Genomic DNA, 19,599 nt, shown 5'->3' on the forward strand with positions numbered 1-19,599 from the left:
GTTTGCAACATCGCTGCAAAGTCACTGATGGCGCCAATTGGATGGATCCGCTTTTTTATTTTAATTGGCTCGCTGCGCCAGACCTTCTACCTGCTCCACGTCGTGTTCCTCCAGAGCAGCGCGGACATTTTCTTCCTCGACTGGGAGAGGCCCCACGCCATGGCACGTATTCCGCGTCCCGGGCGGAAAGACACCTCGCGACTTTCAGTGGCTGGAGACGCATCGCAGGTAGGAGGGCAAGGCAATGCCTCTGCAACGTGTAAAGTCAGAGGAGGCAGTATTTGCTCGCGTGTACCTGAACCATTTGCGCATAGATTCAGCGGACTATCATCATTCATCATCAGTTTCATAATATGTTGAAGGGGACCAACCAGGACGGCCTTTTCGTCGGCCACGAAAAACGTCCTAGGTACCATGGGGCGCTTTACAAGTGATGCTGCACCGAAGCATTTTTTTTTATGAACGCACAGTGGGAGCGAATAAATGACTTGTACAACAGCTAGGCTTTGCCCTCCAGCTCGGATTTTATATATCCGTCTTCCGTTCGCCTCCAGGAGCATCACCTGACTTACAGAGGCCGCTGGCCATGGCTGTGCTAATGTTGACGGAGCTGTTTAAGCCCTCGAGTGAAAAGTTTAAGTACGCGAAACTTTGAACTTTTTGTTTCTGCTCTTATGCTTGTTTTGAAGGAAGTAAGTGAGCTTGCCAACTGACGGAAGTGCCGTGGTAATAAAGCACCCGTACGGCCTGCACGCGTGAGCTCTCCAAGGCTGCCGAGCCAGTTTTCTTTCTTGGAATGCCTCGTGCTGCACGCAAGTCGCGAACTCGTTGAGTAATAGCGTTACGTGGGCACTTGCAGGCTACTGGATCCAGTGATGCGGGCAGCAGCATCAGTGTGGCCGCCGACCTGAAGGGCGGCGGGGAATCGGGCACCGCGGTCAGCATTTGGCGCTCGTACTTCGTGGCCAACGAGTGGTGCGAGCTGCAGTGCCACCGCAGGGTGTCCCTCTCCCTGCAGCTGCTCGCGCTGCTCCTGCTGCTCAAGGCGAGTGGCGCGCGTTGGCGGTGTCTGGACAGCATCAGTGCGCTTTCATTTTTACATTACACGGCCGCTATGTGCGGCTTATCGGTTTTCAGAGCACGAATGAGCTGCTTTCGTCGACACTGTATGCAGGGTGTTCCAGCTAACTATAGAACCAAGGTTTAAAGACGTAGTGGTTCACTGCGCGAAAATGAAGAAAATAAAGTACTAGTATTCTTGGCGATCGCGTCTTGTAGTCGTCTTTAGTTTAAGTGAGAAAACAAAGCAACCTTAGTTGCGGATAATTATTACTCCTTTTGAGTGCTGAAAATACTTCAAAAGTTCTCGCGAAAGAGTTTAAGGCATGAAGAGGAACACTGTACTGCACAATTTCGGAAAAAGAATGGTCCCTGCTGAAATACATTTCTTGCTAATAGAACTAACTGAGTGCACGAAATCCTTAGGCATGCGAAAATGTTCCCACTCGCGTGTGTTCACGCCAACTGCGTTTGCGTTAACGTGGACGCGCTGTGCCACCGAACAGTAGCGTGCGCCGACAGGTGGATTCCTGAAACAGGCGATCACATATTTTGATCTTCTTGCTCTACGTCCAGGACGCAAAAATGCGCTTTGTCGTGTCACAGAAATGGTGCCATGGGGGAGGTTAACGTGGGAGCGGGCTGTACGACTTTCTGATTGAAACTCTTCTCATACCTAGTAGTTAAAAAGATAATCATTTTTTTACTATTCCTTTAGGTCATTAAGTGAGTCGACTTCAAAGTGCACTGCAGGCGACGGTCAGCAATTATTGTTCAGTTGTTGCGGGAGCAGTGACGCCCGCACACATGCAGAGTTCCTCGGCTTTCCGGCTGGCTGTCAGCTGGCGTGGCTTCTGGACAGGCAAACCAAAGGACGAAGCGACAAGCCGCCTTGCGCTTCTGCCAGGGAGACTGTTTTCAGTGCTCTTCCGTTGGGCTATACGTTCTGTGTCCGTGGTAGTGGGTTTCCATGCGACGCTAAAACAGGTCCAGTGGAGTTCTAAACACGCAGCGCCAGCCACTTATAACCATTTCCTGTGTGCCAACTGCCCTGCCAGCAAAAGGGAAGAGCAGAGTGCAAACTAGGCGTGCCAGCTGAACGTATGCGGGCAGTCAGCGGCAAAAAAGTCGGCAGCCAATGTGGTAACGGAAAGGATCGCTAGCTAGTTGATGCACGTGTTTACTTTATTGTATCGCAGCACGTACTGGTCATGAGTCTGTTACAGCGCTTGTGGACCTCGTGGACCACGTTTCAGCGCTCGTGGAACACTGTGAACCGCGGCGGACAGCCAAGGTGCTCTGACCGGCTTCCATTTTCCTTTAGTTTAAGATGCGCTTGGTGTCGCGTTCTTTTGTTGCAGGGCCTGGGACTAGAATACGTAGCCCTTGCCAGCCCCGAGAGCTACTACGCAAGGAGCTTGAAGAACGCCAACATCCCTTTTAGCGCCGCCTGCCGGTTCGCCCTTGCCGCGTCCCTGTACCTGCTCATTGCGCTGCTGCAGGTGCGTTTTCATGGAGGCTCCGCCGTTGCTCAGCGCCTGGCTTACTCGCTACGTATACCCGCACTCCGTGGTAACGCGCCTGTCTTGTGCTGTCCGTGCTCTTTGCCAATTCTGTTGACAATGCGTAGCCACTCCAGTGACATTCCTCCGCGGCCCGTCTGCGTTTCCTATAGAATCTGGCTGTTCGATGAGGCCAAGTTCGATCTTCGAGATAAAATTTCTCTTTGTGTAATGCCGCAGTCATCTTGGCATTTTTTTCTCAACAACGCTCACGCGTTGACTTTGCCTGACAGGCCGCGTATCTTTTTCTGATTCGGTCTCGAATGCGAAGTGAAAGCACCTTACGGGGCATAAATATTTCATTTTCAGGTAGTTCTACAAAAGTTTATCTACGAACGTTTCTACGAAGACAAGCTTCAACACTTTGTCGACCTTTGTTCCGTGAGCAATGTAAGTACTCCAAGGCATTATTTTAACAAGTTAGACAGTGGGGCTGGTTGGCGCATGATCGTGTCGTGTTGTGCCTCTACTGCTGCGCCGTCCTGTATAAGCACTGTTTACCAAAAAAGGTACATGTTTTGCCCCCTTGATTCACGTCTGACGATAGTTTTCGCTGTTGATTTTGCGTTAACCTGAAAAATATAGCGCAGTGTTCTTCATTGTTCCCTTGCGTCATTTAAATTTGATCGGCTCGTCCCATGTTCTTTATGCTCCGATGTAATGAGGCAGGAAAAGGTGAAACTATATGTGCATGGGCTTACGATAAAATCTGCTTGCTCGAACAAAAATGAATATCTGTTTCCAAATATAACAGGTCTAGTGACCGCCCCCCTCCCCCGCTATATCTACGTGAACAAGTTATTACGGAGATTTAGCGTTGCGCATATAACGTCATCGCTACCGCTTGTCGCGAGCCGCCAATACGCATACGCAGACGGCTCCGAGGCGCCAGGAGCAGGCCAGCTGCGGGCACACCTGACGCGTCGGAGATGTCTGCACATGGACTGGCGATACGCGCTATGCTACATCTAACCTGTGCCCTAATTCTTCCTTACTGCAATAAATGTTTTTGCTGCTGTTACTACTACTACTACTACTACTACTACTACTACTACATGTCAAACATTCTTTGTTGTTCTCTTTTACGCCTTCAGATCAGCGTGGTCATATTTGTTCAGCCCAAGTTTGGCTACTATATTCATGGAAGATCAGCTCAGGGTCATGCCGACGTTTCTATGAAAGAGATGCATGAACTGCTGCGCAGAGAAGAGGTAGGTTCAATAACACCTTTAAATAAAAAAAAAAGTTGGGCTAAAAGTTGGGCTGAGGCTTAGCTAATGTGTTAAGCCTGGATATCTCGAAGCGGAAAGCGTTTAGCAAGGCGTGCCTCTCGTGATTCTGGCGTTTCAGCCGCTTGTCTAGCCTTGCACTTTTCATATATTCGCTGCTTTTGAGCCAACTCCCACGCTACTACTTCTGGGTCTTCTTCTCCTCCTTCCATGGCGAAAGGTCATACGACGGCTGCGGCAGCAGCGGCCACCTGCGCTCCGCGTGACGTCACTCGGTTTCACGGTCAGACGACGGAGTCAGCGCGCGGTGGCTACGACGGCTGCGGCAGCAGCGGCCACCTGCACTCCCCGTGACGTCACTCGGTTTTGCGCATGCGCAGCTGTGGCAAATCTGTAGTGTGGCTCACGCGAAGCCCGGTGTTGACGAGCCTAGTGAAGCTTTTCGCTTCAAAACATGGGGCAAATGCTTCGCACTTAGCATTATCAGTACTGCGCGATTGAAGCGTTCTTTCGTCCCACAAGGTGGGAGCGAGTGCCTACGGCTTTGCCGACGTGATAGAAGGCGCATCTGTGCCTACACCTGTCCTACGCCGCCCTTTAAACGCGAACAGCGCCGGCTCTTCCAAGGAGTATCGCATCTGGTGCAGCATCGAGGGCAGAGGAGAACGGGGAGACGAAGAGTCGACACGGAGTGGCTGTAGTGTGAGGTCCCCAACCCTTCAGCAGTGAAGGGGAGAAATGCATGACCGTGTTTCCTAAAGCTGACACAGAGGTGCTTCTGCGCTGCCGCCCGGAGTAGGCTCGAGCGCATCTCGAAGGGCTGGGCGAACTCACTGCCCCCCATTGCGCCTCGCTGTCGTGCATGCAAACAGTGGACGCTCATTCGTGACTCAGTATGCGAGCGAGTGTTGGGGCCGATCGGAAAAACGCCGTGTCGGCAGTATTTAACGCTTGCACAACGCCGTAACGTAAACTTTAGTCCGTGCGTGTCTGGTGTGCATTCAGGGGTCCGACGAACGGCGAAATTTCAGTGCCGGTGAGCTCTGAAAGCTTGAATTACTTACGCTGCCACAGTTGGCGCTGCATTGTGCGTCTTCTGTGTAGGCGAAGTTTAGCGAGACAAAAATAATTACGCACGAGGGTCACTGCTGGATTGATGTAGCAGAGAATTTGACGGACTTCCCAAAATTGGGTCACTCACGAGCGCATCGTGACGAGGCATCCGAAAGCTTGCACGAATATAGCGACGTGCTCTCGCGAACGCTTATTCTTCCTAACAACGCGACGAAAAACAAACTGAGGTGCACACACAAACGACGTTTCCGTCACGATGTTGGGAAGCATGAACGCCATCCAACTTGGCCATTTCTCAGGTTTGGTGCGAACGAACTGATACTTACGCATGGAGGAAGGAAAGAACTATGTACTTACATGACCGGGGTTGGAATCGAAACAGGAGAAAGCCAGCACAGTGGTTTCCTGCCATCTCTTCCGATGCCAGCTAATAGGTTCTGTGTACGGAGCCGTGTAGCTGACATTTACCTCTTGTGTGCCTCGGAGGACAACGGTCTAACTGGATCGCGTAGTTAGCTTACTTCGAAGGTGCCGGGGACACGCGGTGATATGTTGGCGTAACTTTATACAACCATGAGCTCTGCTCTCGCTCATAATCATAAGACTTTTGCTTCAACGCGGGCCCTGTACAAAGTGCACACAATTATACTGTGCGTGGCATTTTTCCTGTCCTGTAATCCTGTACCCAGGACGACCTGTGCGGCCATAGGGGACTGCTGCCAGACACGGAGCAGCAAACATTTCAGATGACGCTGCCCAGTCACATTTACGAGCAGTACTGCCGGATGAGGAGGCCTCTTTATACGGTGGGTGACATTTACTTCGAAGACAGTGCTTGTGACTTCTGTAAGTGCACAAATGATCCCACCTACATCCCTAGTGAGTTTTGTCGTTTATCCTCTGTTTTGAAAAGACCAAGTTCAAGGTCTTCGAATTTCTCTTTTCAGTACACTCAAGCACCAGACAGGATACAGACAGGTGAGACGCAGTTCCCAACAAACCTAGTCTTATTCTATGCCACGGCGCAGTTTGACATTTGCCGACATCACGCTGGCGTAGTGTTTAGCCAGTGGCGAAATAGAATTCCTCCTCCTGCGTGTCACATTCTTTCAGCGGACGGACATCTTTCACGAGTGAACATCGACACTGTAGTGAATATCTACAACGTTGTAACCAAGTTTCTGTCCGCGTTCCTTGATCACGTGAGTGCTGCTTGCCGTACGTGGATGTCCGAGTGCATGATGCGTGCATTGCATGCTTTTTGTAAAACACAAACTTTTCGCCTTCTCCTGGGGCAAAGTAGCGACAGCGATATCTTGAAGCCGCTCCCCCCCCCCCCCCCCTTTTTTTTTTGCCTTAGCGCACACTTGCTCCCTGTGCCACCTCAGTCACGTGGGCAGCACATCTCTTGTGGCTCAGGCCCTCTTTGACAGCAATTTTTTTAAGGGGGTGGGGAGGGGGGTACTAGGTCAGCGCGGAAGTTTACTGTTACGACATACTGCGACATCGACGCTGTCTGCATCGGGTCTACCCCTACCTTGGAGAAAGCGCATCATACAGCTAGGTATTGTTATGAAATAAAAATAGAAACGCAAAGTCTGTGGTTTCTCTCAATCCGGGATTAAAGAGCACCCGTGGAATATTTACATCACGCGGTGTCGCTTGTTACACTTTCCGTTTATTTCAAAGTTACATGGCAGTTGCATAGCGGCAAAGGCATACACAATGAGGCAGTACGGTAAAGCGAGGGAAGGTCAAGAAAATGACATCTCGCCGTTATACATTCAGGATTAAGAAGACAAGCGTGAGTTGTAATAGGCAAAAAGAGCAGAATGAAGAAATATATATTTTGCTTCAGCCTACATTTTTCTGAAAGTTAACCGGATGACTAACCTTTTTATTCCAGTCACTAAAAGATATTGACTACACAGTGAAAGATCGGACAGTGTTCGAAAAGCTGCTTGATATTGAGTTCAACGATGCTGTAGACCGCGGCTTCTTTTACAACGGTAAGAGTTTTGATGCACACGAGGGGGTAGAATTAAACGGATTATGAGAGTGCTCGCCAAACGAAATTGCCCAGTTTGTGTGGCAAGATCAAGCTGAACAGCCAAAATTGGCGGCAGCCTTTTCGCCACTCCCGCATATCATAAGCGAGTAAATGTACCCACTATACGTCTCCACTGATCTCACATGCGTCGAAATATTTTGCCAGAGCGACGCAGTTAAGAGCGCCCAACAGAATGGTTTCGTGACAGCTCTCCTCCTCTCCTGCACTTGTAGGACACTAATGAGTAGATATGGTTAAATACTGACAGGGGCACCATCCATGCTACATTCGCCAGCATTAAGTCCCTTTTGTAAAAAGTGCAGAGTCCACGAGGTTTGCTTCAGGAGCCGTGTTGTGTGGCTCGTTAGGTATCAAGAGCGTTCTAAACCCCTGGAAGGTCAGGGGAACTCTCCACTTCACCCTTCCGAAAGTCAGGACTCCCATGGGTGCAACAAGAGCCCCACTGGAGGGCTTAGAAGTGAACTCCTTGGGCTCCAAACTTTTGACAAAGGCTGCATATGCTTCCGCAATTGCTCACCCAGAGGAAGCACAGAGGCAGTAAAACAGCGCAGAGCATCTAGTGTTGCCCTAAAGCAAGCAGTACTGCGCTCACTTCGTCGGTAAAACCTGCAAATCAAAGCCATTGAGTAGCCGCGAATGAAAGATTTCAAGGTCGGCGCGTACATGGGCCTTCAGCCGGAGCCAGGGCTGTGAAGTCTCGCGGTGACGCAATGCGTTCCAAGGCATTTACTGCGGCCGCCGTTTTATAATGATTTTTTTCTTTTTTCCTGCGGATGTTGATCCGTGACCTTTCTGGTGGCAATTGCAGATAATGGCCATTCTTTCGACGCCGTCATCTACCACGGTCACGAATTTACGCTCGTTCTCTGGGACCTACTGATGTTCTGCGTCGCCGATTTTGCGTCGAGTGACTTTGTTCTCGCCGCCGCCATCACCTACGTTGTAGACAAGGTGAGCGCCTGAGGCAGAAGATCACTTCGCAATAAAATGCCCGAAGTCCGGATACTTCCTGCGTGTTTTTAACGTGCCTTGCCAGATGCGGCCACTACACTTGTTTTCAAGCGCCCGCAGGGCAGCAGTGCAGTGAAAGTGAAATGAAACTGTGGGTGCTGTCTTTCATCTGGGACCCCATTTCCTGCAGCGACCGATACAAATCTGTGCGCCGTTTGCTGCGAGAGCTGTTGCAGATAATTCGCATTCACTCCTTGTTTATTTTGTAATTAACGTGCTTGTCTGCTGCATGTCTGCATTACAGATGCTCGAAGGCTTGCGGCGATATCTCAGTAGGCGGAACTTGGTGAAGAAGGCGCTCGTAGATGAAAGGTTTCTGTGGTGAAGAGAGGAGGCGTGAGCCGCACGACGACGCCAGCAGTGCCATCGTAGCTGCTGGTGGGGGTGCCGCTCACCGGCTGGAAGTGCTGTACATGCGGTGCCAATGACATCGGAGTATAGTTGCTTAAACAGCAATATCCAACAATCCAAATAAACTGAGATTTCAGAAATGGAAGCTGCAGCATTAAATGGCCTCATTTTCTTGTGGTTTATATCCGCACATGTATTCATGTTGCTGTGTTTGGTTTAGCTTGGTTCATGGGGGTTTGACGTCCCAAAGCGACTCCGGCTATGAGGGACGCCGAAGTGAAGAGCTCCAGAAAATTTCTACCACCTAGGGTTCTTTAACGTGCACAGACATCGCACAGCACACGGGCCTCCAGAATTTCGCCTCCATCGAAATGACCGGGATCGAACCAGAGTCCTTCGGGTGAGCAGCCGAGCGCCGTAACCACGGAGCCACCGCGGCGGCTCAAGCATGCTGCTGTGTGTATGCTTCTGCACGCCACTGTTTCTATAGCGGTCATTCATGCTCAAAGATACCTTGAAGGAGACGGCTAACACTGATTACTCACTGCGAGAAGGAAAACAGAATGTTGTTATTTCCAGTTCCACATACAGCGCTGAACGGTTGTACAACACCGGCGAAGTAGCGTGCGCAGCAGCTACATTGGTCCTCCATAATCCCCCGAGTGGCGAGCAGCTGCCGCTTCGTACAGTGCTATGGTGACGCTTGCGCTTGCTTTGCATGGGCATCCCTGAGAGAGGACCGAAGGGGCTTGCCCGTGAAGGACTTTGGAATACTGGCGGCGAACTCAACTCCACCGTGCAAGTGCTTGTGGTAGCTTGCCTGATCTGTGACGAGCAAATACGCGAATGTCAGAGGGCCACGTATTAGTTTAAAAAGTACCCGTTTCACAATTCGCAGATGCGCTGATATTTGAAATGAATAGTAACAAGCAGTTATCGACCATTGGTCTATATAATACTAATGACCGTATTTCGTTGCGGGCTACATAGCATCATTCATTTTCATTGGTAAGCGCAAGAGTACGCCACTAGGCTAACGGAACCACTAGTTAGCAAAAGTTGAGAATATACACGCTGGCTAACCGTCAGCTTGAAATAATTTCGCCGACCAACCAGTCCATAAGCTGTATGTGCATTGGTAAGTACATACCGGCCACAAGGTTGAAGAGGGCATCCTTGAGCGCCTGGCTCGGTTCGTGGCCTTCGCGCAGAACGACAAAGGCCCTGGCGGCTTCGCCGTAATCATCGTGCGGTACGCCGACCACGGCGACATCGAGCACAGCCTCATGCTGCAGCAGCAGGCCTTCCAGCTCCGCAGGAGGCACCTGTTGGTCCATGCATTTGATGAGGTCCTTCACGCGGTCCGTGATGTAGAACACGCCCTGCTCGTTGTAGTAGCCCATGTCACCTGCGTACGAACGCAGGCTCAGTGCTCTGCGCGTGGATCGCTTCCAACGAAGTGAGGGTGTCCCCATGTAGCACGCACGGATCAGTCCAGTGCCTCTGAAGCGGGGGGAATTTCGCAAGTACAACACTCATTCACTGAATTGCGATGTTTCGAGGGCTCGCTTCCTCCAGCAGGCACAGCGCTGTCGGTACGATTCGTGTTTTGTTGCTCCTCAGTAAATGGAAAACTGGGTCTCATATATCGCATACTACTTTCTATATCAAGGCATTTTCGTGAGGACTCCATTAGCCGAACAACTTCCGAAAAGCGAATGAGCTGTGCGTTCAAGTATAGTAGCACATGCTGAAATGCCTGCCCCAAAACACATAAAGTGAGCTTGCAGACATCTAGGCGAGTTGCTACGGTGGTAGACAGGCTTCAGCATCTGTCTTATCGTTTCTTTTCCGCTGTCTTTCTCTCTAATTGGGCCCTCGAGCAGTCGGGCGATGGCATGCGGGATCTATAAAAGCCAGATAACATTCCCGCACCTGATTTTAAGAATCCCTCCTCGTCGTAGAGGGCAGCGCTGGCTTCCGGGTTGTTCAGGTAGCCGATGCAGCAGCAGGGGCTCCGGATGCGTATTTCTCCCCGCTGACCGGGACCCAATTTTTCCCCGGTTGTGATGTCCACGATCTGCAAAGTTCCATGGATCAGGTTAGAAATACACACGGACAGAAACCGCTGGTAACCAGCTTCGTATATCCCGAAACAGTACCAGACAGATCAACATCACCACCATAGCTAGGTTGTGCCCACTTTGCCTAGTTATCACAACATTACAATTATCTTTGCGTCAACAGAAGCCGCTCTACCCGGCAAGTCTCCGAATGCTCATCTCCGCTTCAGCTTCTACCACCATCGGCTGAGTTCTAAGCTCGCACAGGTTTCTCAAAAGCAAATAATAATACAGTCCACTGTAGTCGCGTTACTTTCCTTCAGCTGGGACATGAAGTGTGGCGTCCCAACGCAGTCGCTGCTGGCGTTTTGTCCCAATGTGAACGTTCCAGCGCCGAAGCTTTCGGTGAGGCCGTAACCTGCGTGAACATTAGCCATTATGCGCCGTCATTCCTGGAGAGTGTAGCGAGTTAATGCTAGTAAACACTCGAAGAGTCTGCAGAAACCACCCATCCATGTCAAACGCCAATTGCAGTGTACGTGCATTACAGTCACTTGAAGGGAAGCATTGGCTAAACGCTGGAAGATGCATGCGACATGCTGCCTTTTCATCATATTCTGCACTTTGAAATGGTCTATTAAAAAAAAATACTGCCTTATAGGCCCTTAGATGCGGAGTAAAAAAGGTTCGGGTTTTCCAAATAGTGTTTTGTGTATTATTGCTTTGCAAGATAAAAAAAAAACTAGTTTAAGAACAAGTGAACACATTCCCTCATTCAGCTGTGCGTAGGTGACGTACACGCTGCTGTTGTCACTGGTGCAAAATGTTTTTCTGAAACTCAGAAAAAGGAAAAAAAAACATTGGAGTGATGGCTACAGCATGTTTTACATCGGCCAAAAGGTCCAATTTAGTCTTACTCGCGAAGCGCGCTTGCAACAAAAAGCACCTAGGTGCATTTTAGCAGAAGAAGAGGAGGAGATTTTGAAAGAAGGAAAGACACGGTTATTTTTTCACTCTGGGAGTGAAAATGGAAGCGGCTATTGAAGAAAACTACTTTCGGCTAAAAAAAAAAACCTTAATGACCTTGAAGGATTCAAGTCTGTTGCTGCCTTCGCCGGTCTACGAGCAGTAGTTTTTTATTTCGGCATTTTTAAGGACGTTGGACATATATGTTTCACGAACGTACCTTAAAACCATACATAGAAACATCTGCATGGAATTTAAAAGGCTGTGCAGTGCTACATATTTACTTTTGTAGGTTAATGAACTGACGCGTCACATACCTTGCGCAAGCGCGAAGACCTTTAGCTTAGCCTTCGTCTCGGTCACCAAGTCTGGCGGCACTGTGCTTCCAGCAACACTGACCACTTTCAGGCTGCTCAAGTCGTAGTCCTCCAGCAGTGGGCTCTTAAGCAACAGCCTCAAGTGCGTCGGAAACTCGAACATGAACACAGCCTGCGAGAAATACGCGGGGTTGAAGCAGCCGTTACTCAGAGTTCTTGGCTGCATTAAAACTAGTCCTGAACCAATGAGGGTGTATATTGAAAATCTAATGCTTTGCAACTGCGATTAGCAACGGCGCAATTTAGACAAGTTTCTTACATAGGCTGTGTCCACTTGTATGGTATAGGGCAGCACTAAATGTAAATTTAAAGCGTAAGCCCTTGAATTGCCAGGTTCAGAGAGAGTTGCACATTGTCAGTTTTTTTCAATCTCTGCCCCTTTCTTCCCTTCCTCAATCCCTTCATTCACGGTAAAGTGTTTACCCACTGTAATTAGACTGCTCCTGCGCCGTAACCTATAACTGCTTGTAACCCCTATACGAAGACGCGTACCGTCTGTGGCTTCAGCAGAGCGAGGACGCTTGTGCATAGATCTGCGCTATATTCAATCAAGGGCACGGTGCAAGAATAGCCTATTCTTACACCGTCATCAAGAGCGAACCGCGTCACCAGCGCGGATAAGAGATGCTGCTTTCTCCGAGTTTCCCGCATTACGCAACATGGTGTGGCCGTTGTCATTTTTTTGCCTGTGAAATGTGTAGGCACTGTGAAATGTGTAAGCACTCATGTTTGCGGGCAACGTCTCTAGCGCGTGCTCTCAGAGTTCAACCCGCCGCATTTTTGGGGGCTCTCGCTACCTCAGAGTAGCCAACGCACGTGCAGGGGGTGGACACCTGCTCGCAGCACAGGCTTGAGGGGCCACAGGGATGTTTTCTTCAGTGCTGATTAATCTGAATAAACCAATTCATCTGTTCTAGAGACCGGTGCAAAAAGAAGTGTTTCTTTGTTGGTAGGTTTGGAAGGCTAACATCGGTAACACCCCAACTTCGCCTCCTGCCTGGATTTTCTCTACACATTTTTGGGCAAGGCGTGTCCACCGAATTTATTTTTTTTGCTGCCTTCTCGGTCTGGCTTGTACAACAGCGCTCGCCTTCACGAAAATTTGAAACGGAATGGAAAGTGTCGCGGCTAGCGTTGTCCTTGTTAGTTTTCTTTCGCTTTCACGCCTTTCTTTCAGTCTTTGGCGCATGCGAAAAGTTACAGCACTCAGAGACATCATACTTTGGATCTGCTCCCGAATATAAAGGAACTAGATTCGAATTGAACGTCTATCCAATTAGAAAGGCAGTGCTCACTCTGGCTGCCACACCATCTCCGATTGGAAACAAAAATTTCTGGAAAGGAATAAAATATTAAATGTTAAGATTTCGGCAATCCTTTAGCGCGTTCAGGAGTCACAATGTTCCGTACCTTTTAAACAAATAAAAAAGACCTCATGCTTGAGTAACGGCGCAGAGCCCCTTTAAGAGTCGTCAGCAGGGTTATGCGTCGTTATTGGCGGAAGGTGTCCCTTAAACAGCTCTCGGTGATGTCTCGCCGTCCACACAGCGCTGTCCTGCAGAGTACAGCTGGGCTTTTGAAGGCCTTCAGTAGTGAATAATGACGAAAGTGAACGAAATATATCACATATTCGAACATTCAGTCTTCAACCTGCCAAGCACGGTTCATTATAGGAAACAAGTAATGACGCAACAACCCGCGGCTGTGGCTTGAAACACACCCCAACGGACCATACCTCCTTGCAGAGCGGTTGTTTAAAATTGTACGCACCCGTATGTAGCCTACCAGCGATGCCGATACGTCGCGCTTTCGCCCATCTCTGACGAGGTGCTTTGTGATGATATTTGAAAAAAATGCCTCTCGCGCTTCTCTGCGAGCCCCTTCTCTTGCGCATACCTTGTGCTTGGCAATGGCCGGGATGACCAGGCTGGGCTCAGGGCAGGAAAGAATGACCAGCGAGTCTCCTCGAGCGAAGACGGCGTTCACCATGAGCACTCCGGATGCGTGGGTGAAAGGGGTGACGCCGAGGACGACAGGAGGTATCGGGGGTTTCGGAGGCGCGCTGTTACAGCAAAGAAAAAAGAAGAAAAGCGAATTGCAGTAAACGTGGCGAAAGTAGTCTTGGCCAGGAATCAAGGTGCGATTCATGCCTCAGCTGCTGGCTGCTACAACCTCGCGATACTAATCTATTAAGGTATCGAGCTACTTGCGTGTGCCTTCTTGAATAAGGGGAAGAAAAATCGCCGAATACTGAACGTGCATTAAGGAACCCACTGAAATGCGTGCAGTTTGTTACAATTCTGACAGGCGACTCACTGCCAGTGTACTTAATCTAATGTGGTGGCATTAAGCAAAACAAAAAGAATGCGCATCTGTCGTTAGTTGCACATCCCGAAACTTGGGGGCGAACTTCCTAATGCTGTTGGTGCGAGAGTTCGCGATCAAATGACAGTCGTGACCTGACCAGACACGAGAGCCGCTGAGGCGGAAAACGAGTCACAGGGCAGTAATTTTTTGCGAATACGATGTCCCTGACACTGACTGCTTTAGCGTGAAGAGCGGGCCCTTTGCTTTTAGAAACAAGTATACGGGTGGCATGTGTGTAATGGTTTTTATTTTTGTTTCAGTGGAAAATAAAAACGAGAATATGGACTCTCGAAGGGCCCCTAGAAGGCCTTTTTAACGCAGTATGTAAACTCAGTCAATCGCTAGACTCTGTTATCGTAAACATCTGAGACGTTGCACACGCAGCAGAGAACTCACAAGCGTGCTCGAAAGTTGGCGTGCCTTTTCCGGCGATGTTTTCGAAATCGCGCCCTCCGTGTCACGCGTATGCATATGTCGGTTACGAAATGGCTATGGGTAAGATTATTTCGGACTTCACGCAGCTACCACGGCCGCGGCTAGTCAGCCGCATCGCGCCGACGTGTCAGGAAGCTGCGCTACCCGGGGAATTCCCGCACGCGTCGGCAGCCCGCCGGTGTTGCCGAGTGGATGAGACCGGCCTTCCAGCGTGCAAAAAGTGACAAGAGGAGAGAGGAAGGCGCGAAGACACGGAAATTTAAATTGTGACTGCAGATAACTCAGCTTCTACAAAACACATTAAAAAATTCTTACTGGCGGACAGTCGTGAAGCGGAACCCAGGCGTACTGCAACTTTAACGAACAATTTTGCAGTACCGTTTATTTATTTTATTTATTTATTTTATCTATTGTACCCTCAGGGCCAAAGGCACTACAGAGGGGAGTGGGTTTAGGATAAACAACAATGAAATAGAATACAGTGAAAATAGGTATTTCAAAGAAATTTCCTCCAGAATAAAACAAATAACAACATCCAGAAAATGTAAATAGTATAGAAACAATGTATACAATACAGTGAAACAGATAAAACACACAATCAACTTACTTAAGAATAAACAATATTAGCTACAGCGTTATGAAAGATTTTATTATCAGGAATGGCTGCAATATCGGGGGAAGGCGGTTCCATTCCACAGATGTGTGGGGAAGATAAGACTGAAAAGAAGATTTGGCGTGGCGTGTTGGGATGCCAACCTTGTGGCGGTGATCGGTGCGACGTGAAATGTATACGGGGGATGACTTGAAATAGTTGTGAAGCGCAACGTGATGATATAGCTTGTGAAATAGCGTTAGGCGACCAATTTTGCGGCGAGATTGTAACGGTGGGAGTGAGACGTTAGATTTCATGGCTGTGATGCTTGCCGTATGGTTGTAATTTGAAAGAATGAAGCGAACGGAATTATTTTGGACTAATTCCAAGAAATATGTGAGGTTTTCATGCGTAGGGTCCCATATTGATGCTGCGTATTCTAGTTTAGGACGTATGAGTGTTTTATAGAGTAGAAGTTTAAGGAAAGAGGGAGCGGTAGAGAATTTGCGACGTAAGTATCCTAACATGCGGTTAGCGTTATTAATCACGTAGTCAATATGAATAGACCATGTTAAGTTGACCATGCTAAGTCAACTTAACATGGTCTATAAGTTGACCAGGTCAATAAGTTGACCATGTTAAGACCATGTTAAACAAAGCTTTCTCGGTATTGATATTTACACACTTAATAGTATAACGGTAATAGCAAATTAAGAAATGTACGCAACAAAACAACAAATAAGTGTAACGAGTTTCTTTAGTGAAACTGGGAGACCTTGGTAGGTGGCATGTCTGCTTGTAGACGATTTTGTCAATGCTACGGTTGTGCCGGCGAACATAAATCCTTTCAATTTCCGCTAGGCCACGCGTCAACATAACCAGTCTTGATGAACCGTTTACTTTCCATCGGCTATAACGTTAGTTATAGTAAGGACACGACTGAAGTAAAATGGGAGAGCTGGGAATGTTCATCGCTCTAATGAGCGCATGTCTAGTTGGGTCACTGCCTCGCCAGATTTTACGCAAGCTTATGTGCGGAGTATGCAGTCATGCACGGGGACCAATCGGGTGCTTCTTTTAAAGCCGAGGGCTATATCCATCTTACCCGAGAATGTGATTAAAGAGAAGGTTTCGAACACACGTGCCCTGCTCGAGCTACCGGCTCCTTAGCGGGTCAGATGGGTATCGTCACTGGCCTGGCCAAAAGTTTAACGTCATAGACCGAACCTCGGAAATGATGTTCTTAGCTCATCCATAACGGCTACTTCCCTAAGAGAGAAACGCGTAGCAGACGAGGCGGCCCTCACCCCACCGCGGTGAACTGGGCGACGGCGTTTCGGTGCGAGATCATGACGCCCTTGGGCTTGCCCGTGGTGCCGCTCGAGTAGAGGACAAACAGCAGGCTCCCAGGGTCTGCGGGTGCCTGCGGCGCCTGGCACTCCGACAGTGGCGTCTTCTTCAGCGGTGCGAACGGCAGCGCGGCGGCGTGGTTGCCGAACACCACCAGCGTCTGCGAGTCGAGCCGGCGAAGTAACAGCTGACACGTGGGCTGTTAGCCGCAGCCTTTCCACTTCGAAGTGAAACTGAGGCCGTGTTTATTGCATTGCACACTAGTATCAAGGCTTGTGGCTTAGTTCATGCTTTTTCGTGTCTCACTTTCCATTTCGGCAATTGCACTAAATGAGAACAAAGTAGTTAACAGTTTGACGAAATTGCGTCTGGTCAGGTGTCATACTGAACGTGAATAAATGCCGTCACTGACCATCCACCTGACCATTCTCATCTTGTCGATTTGGTCAGAGAGTGCATTTTTTCTTTACTTCCTGGCGAATAAACGCCGCGGACCTTCACCGGGATGCACTCAGTTGGCTTGTGACTGCACTTGTTCCGAAGCATGCGTCCATGGACTCAGCGGAGTTCATAGAGCTCAATCCTTTACACATCGTATACTGTGTGCAAAGGAAGGGACAGCGAGCTATGGAGCGTGTTGTCTTTCCGTAATCGCATGACAACAAAAAGAACACAGGCGCGGTGCAGTGACCGCAAAGGATCGGTGACCAGGGGCCGTATTCCGAGTTTGTGTCATAATAAAAAGCGTCATAATCTGCCGCAGCGGCTACACCCGATTGGTAGAAATGCCGGAAGCGGATGTCGGTTCGGTTGCGGCTGTGAGCGGCGGCAGGATGTCACAGCGTTGCGGTTGCCGCAGGGAAACGTCCAGCGATACTTTTGCTCTGCCGAGAAGTGGAACGCGACCAACGCTAGAGAAGAAACATTCAGCCACGAGTTTAGTTGCCCATCGGATTCCACTATAAAGGGTAACATCAAATGTGCTTTATTTGCCCAGTAGACTTAAACAAATAGAAATAATAGTTCAGGTACTCTTTTCTGTACCGTAAAGGCCGGAGGAGTACTTAAAGAAGAAAATATTGTACGCAACTACGCATGGCTTTTCAGTGACAGAAGGCGGCCGCTACAGCCGTAGATCGTCTATGGTAAATGAAAGACAGCTATAGCTTGTTCGAACAACACGGCGTTTTACATTTATCTTGAGGGTAAAAGGGAGCGGAGAGAAAAATTTGTGGCATGCACTCACTCGCTGGACAATGCGCGCTCAGTGCCGTGCTGAACCAAGACGCCGCGACGAATTGTCGTCTGCAACATCGCGGAACGCAAGTTGGCCCTGTTATCGGACGGCTGTGCAGACGGTAATTTACGTTTTTCATTCCTTTTATGCAGACAATATACAAGAACAGCGAGATTCCACTAATTAATAGGTTTTTAATTTTTCTGCCGCAAATAAACAAAAGGGATGAGCTAAAAAAAGTCTTCTTGCAGTGTCTATCTTCATAGATGCGTTGGGAGACTTCGCGGACGAAGTTTTCATAAGTTCGCCATGGTATGAAGCGCAGGCATGCCCACACTGACGCATGAAAACTAACTTGCAAGTTAACTCGTGAGCACAAGGCAGAGCCACACCACCCCGGCTATCGAGAACCGTAAGGGACGCCGATATACCACCTCTGGCATGTCAAACACGTCGATCATGATGCAGGACGCTTCAAAAGCTAATAAAGAGTTCTAGAAGGAAATGCACGTTTGCGCGCAGTAAACGCAAGTATTTGAGGGTCATTATGCTTTATGTTACATCAATCAACATACGCAGACGATATAACTCCGGCGATAGTGGCGCCATCTGGTTGGAATGAAAATTTCTACAACCGGTGCTCGTTAGGCCTAGAAGCAACTGAATCGTTCAGCGAAATAAAAAAAAAGCGAAATTTATCGTCCATCTAATTTGTTATAGGCCGGATAACACGAAGCGAAAGTCCCGTACCCAGTTTATAGCCAGTTCACGTGCCGAAAAACGCAGTAACACCAACGAGTTCACTTCGAAGCGAGAGGCTGCGTTTCAGAGCGCGCCGCCATGTTGGCTGTCCTTGAGCATCTGCTGCTAGAGAAGCGTACGATATGTGTCTGACGTCACCGTCCGGTTTCTTCGACCATTTTCTGATTATCTCCGCACTATAGACTTGGTAGACGGTCCCTGCCACCACCGGACCGAGCGCTAACAAACAGGGAGGCAGTCGCATGGCGGCGCCTGCAAGCTGGGAACTTCCCGAACCCCGTCTGGCTCTACCACAAGCAAGTGGAGGAAAGAGCCGACGATAAATGCGCGACATGTGGAGATAGGGGTACTTTAGACCACATAATCTGGCAATGCCCTGGTTCCCCGGGCGCCAAGGAGAACTTAAGAAGTAGAGAAGCCTGGGAACTGATGCTGCGAAGCGAGTCCCTCGCCCACCAGCAGCAAGCCATCCGCCTGGCGGCTAAAGGCGCGAAGAAACACTGTCGCTTCGCCTGTCTTTAGTCGCGGAGACACCGGCCCCCGTTCTCCAGGCCTGCGTGCCGAGGATGGGGAGTAGGGGGTCTCCTACATCGGTGGAAAATAAAGTTCTTACTCACTCACTCACTTCGACCATTTTCGCTGCATCCGAACCACCACATCCGCTTCCGGCGTTCTGACCGATCAGGTGCGGCCGCTGCGGCAGATTGCCGCTTTTTATTATAACAAACTCGGAATGCGGACCCAGATCGACAAAGCTGTTCCATGCAATGCCTGCGTATGGACATTTGAGCAAGTAGATAATACAGCATAAAAAAAAGCCGCCCACAAGAAACGTGTTAATTTTTTTTTTGAAAGAGATAATGGCGCCATGCTTGATTCTTCTTGTACCCGATCTATTTCGAATGCCCCCGCTGTCTCACGCGCTAGTTTGTGACATTTCCACCGCAGTATAGTTTGTAAGTTGCCTGTGACTGTTGTTGTTGCATTGTGCGTAGTATTTCTGTCAAAATAAAACAAACAAACAAACATTGTGCACTCATCACAGAGCGGCTCGCAACTTCGTGCTCTACCAATGGACAATGCATTCCAGCGC

The 19,599-nt window shown here is 49.2% G+C and overlaps 2 protein-coding genes across 2 annotated transcripts in view; one reads left to right on the forward strand and one right to left on the reverse strand.

Moving 5' to 3' along the window:
• Positions 1–8,513, forward strand: part of LOC144113961 (meckelin) — a 41,686-nt gene extending 33,173 nt beyond the window's left edge. Inside the window, exons 20-30 of the mRNA XM_077647376.1 lie at positions 82–228; positions 860–1,045; positions 2,421–2,561; positions 2,931–3,011; positions 3,716–3,832; positions 5,614–5,730; positions 5,872–5,902; positions 6,038–6,126; positions 6,831–6,933; positions 7,804–7,946; positions 8,251–8,513. Coding sequence (XP_077503502.1) covers positions 82–228; positions 860–1,045; positions 2,421–2,561; positions 2,931–3,011; positions 3,716–3,832; positions 5,614–5,730; positions 5,872–5,902; positions 6,038–6,126; positions 6,831–6,933; positions 7,804–7,946; positions 8,251–8,331 — 1,236 coding nt within the window. The 3' untranslated portion in view covers positions 8,332–8,513. The remainder of the gene's footprint in view (positions 1–81; positions 229–859; positions 1,046–2,420; positions 2,562–2,930; positions 3,012–3,715; positions 3,833–5,613; positions 5,731–5,871; positions 5,903–6,037; positions 6,127–6,830; positions 6,934–7,803; positions 7,947–8,250) is intronic.
• LOC144113962 (luciferin 4-monooxygenase-like) overlaps positions 6,583–19,599 on the reverse strand; it is a 29,384-nt gene continuing 16,367 nt past the window's right edge. The window contains exons 5-11 of the mRNA XM_077647378.1: positions 16,465–16,667; positions 13,660–13,825; positions 11,704–11,875; positions 10,738–10,838; positions 10,293–10,437; positions 9,508–9,765; positions 6,583–9,182 (exon numbers count right to left, since the gene is read on the reverse strand). Of these exons, the coding sequence (XP_077503504.1) occupies positions 9,049–9,182; positions 9,508–9,765; positions 10,293–10,437; positions 10,738–10,838; positions 11,704–11,875; positions 13,660–13,825; positions 16,465–16,667 (1,179 nt within the window). The 3' untranslated portion in view covers positions 6,583–9,048. The remainder of the gene's footprint in view (positions 9,183–9,507; positions 9,766–10,292; positions 10,438–10,737; positions 10,839–11,703; positions 11,876–13,659; positions 13,826–16,464; positions 16,668–19,599) is intronic.

The sequence above is a fragment of the Amblyomma americanum genome, chromosome 1 (genome assembly GCF_052857255.1).
Source record: "Amblyomma americanum isolate KBUSLIRL-KWMA chromosome 1, ASM5285725v1, whole genome shotgun sequence".
NCBI lineage: Eukaryota > Metazoa > Arthropoda > Arachnida > Ixodida > Ixodidae > Amblyomma > Amblyomma americanum.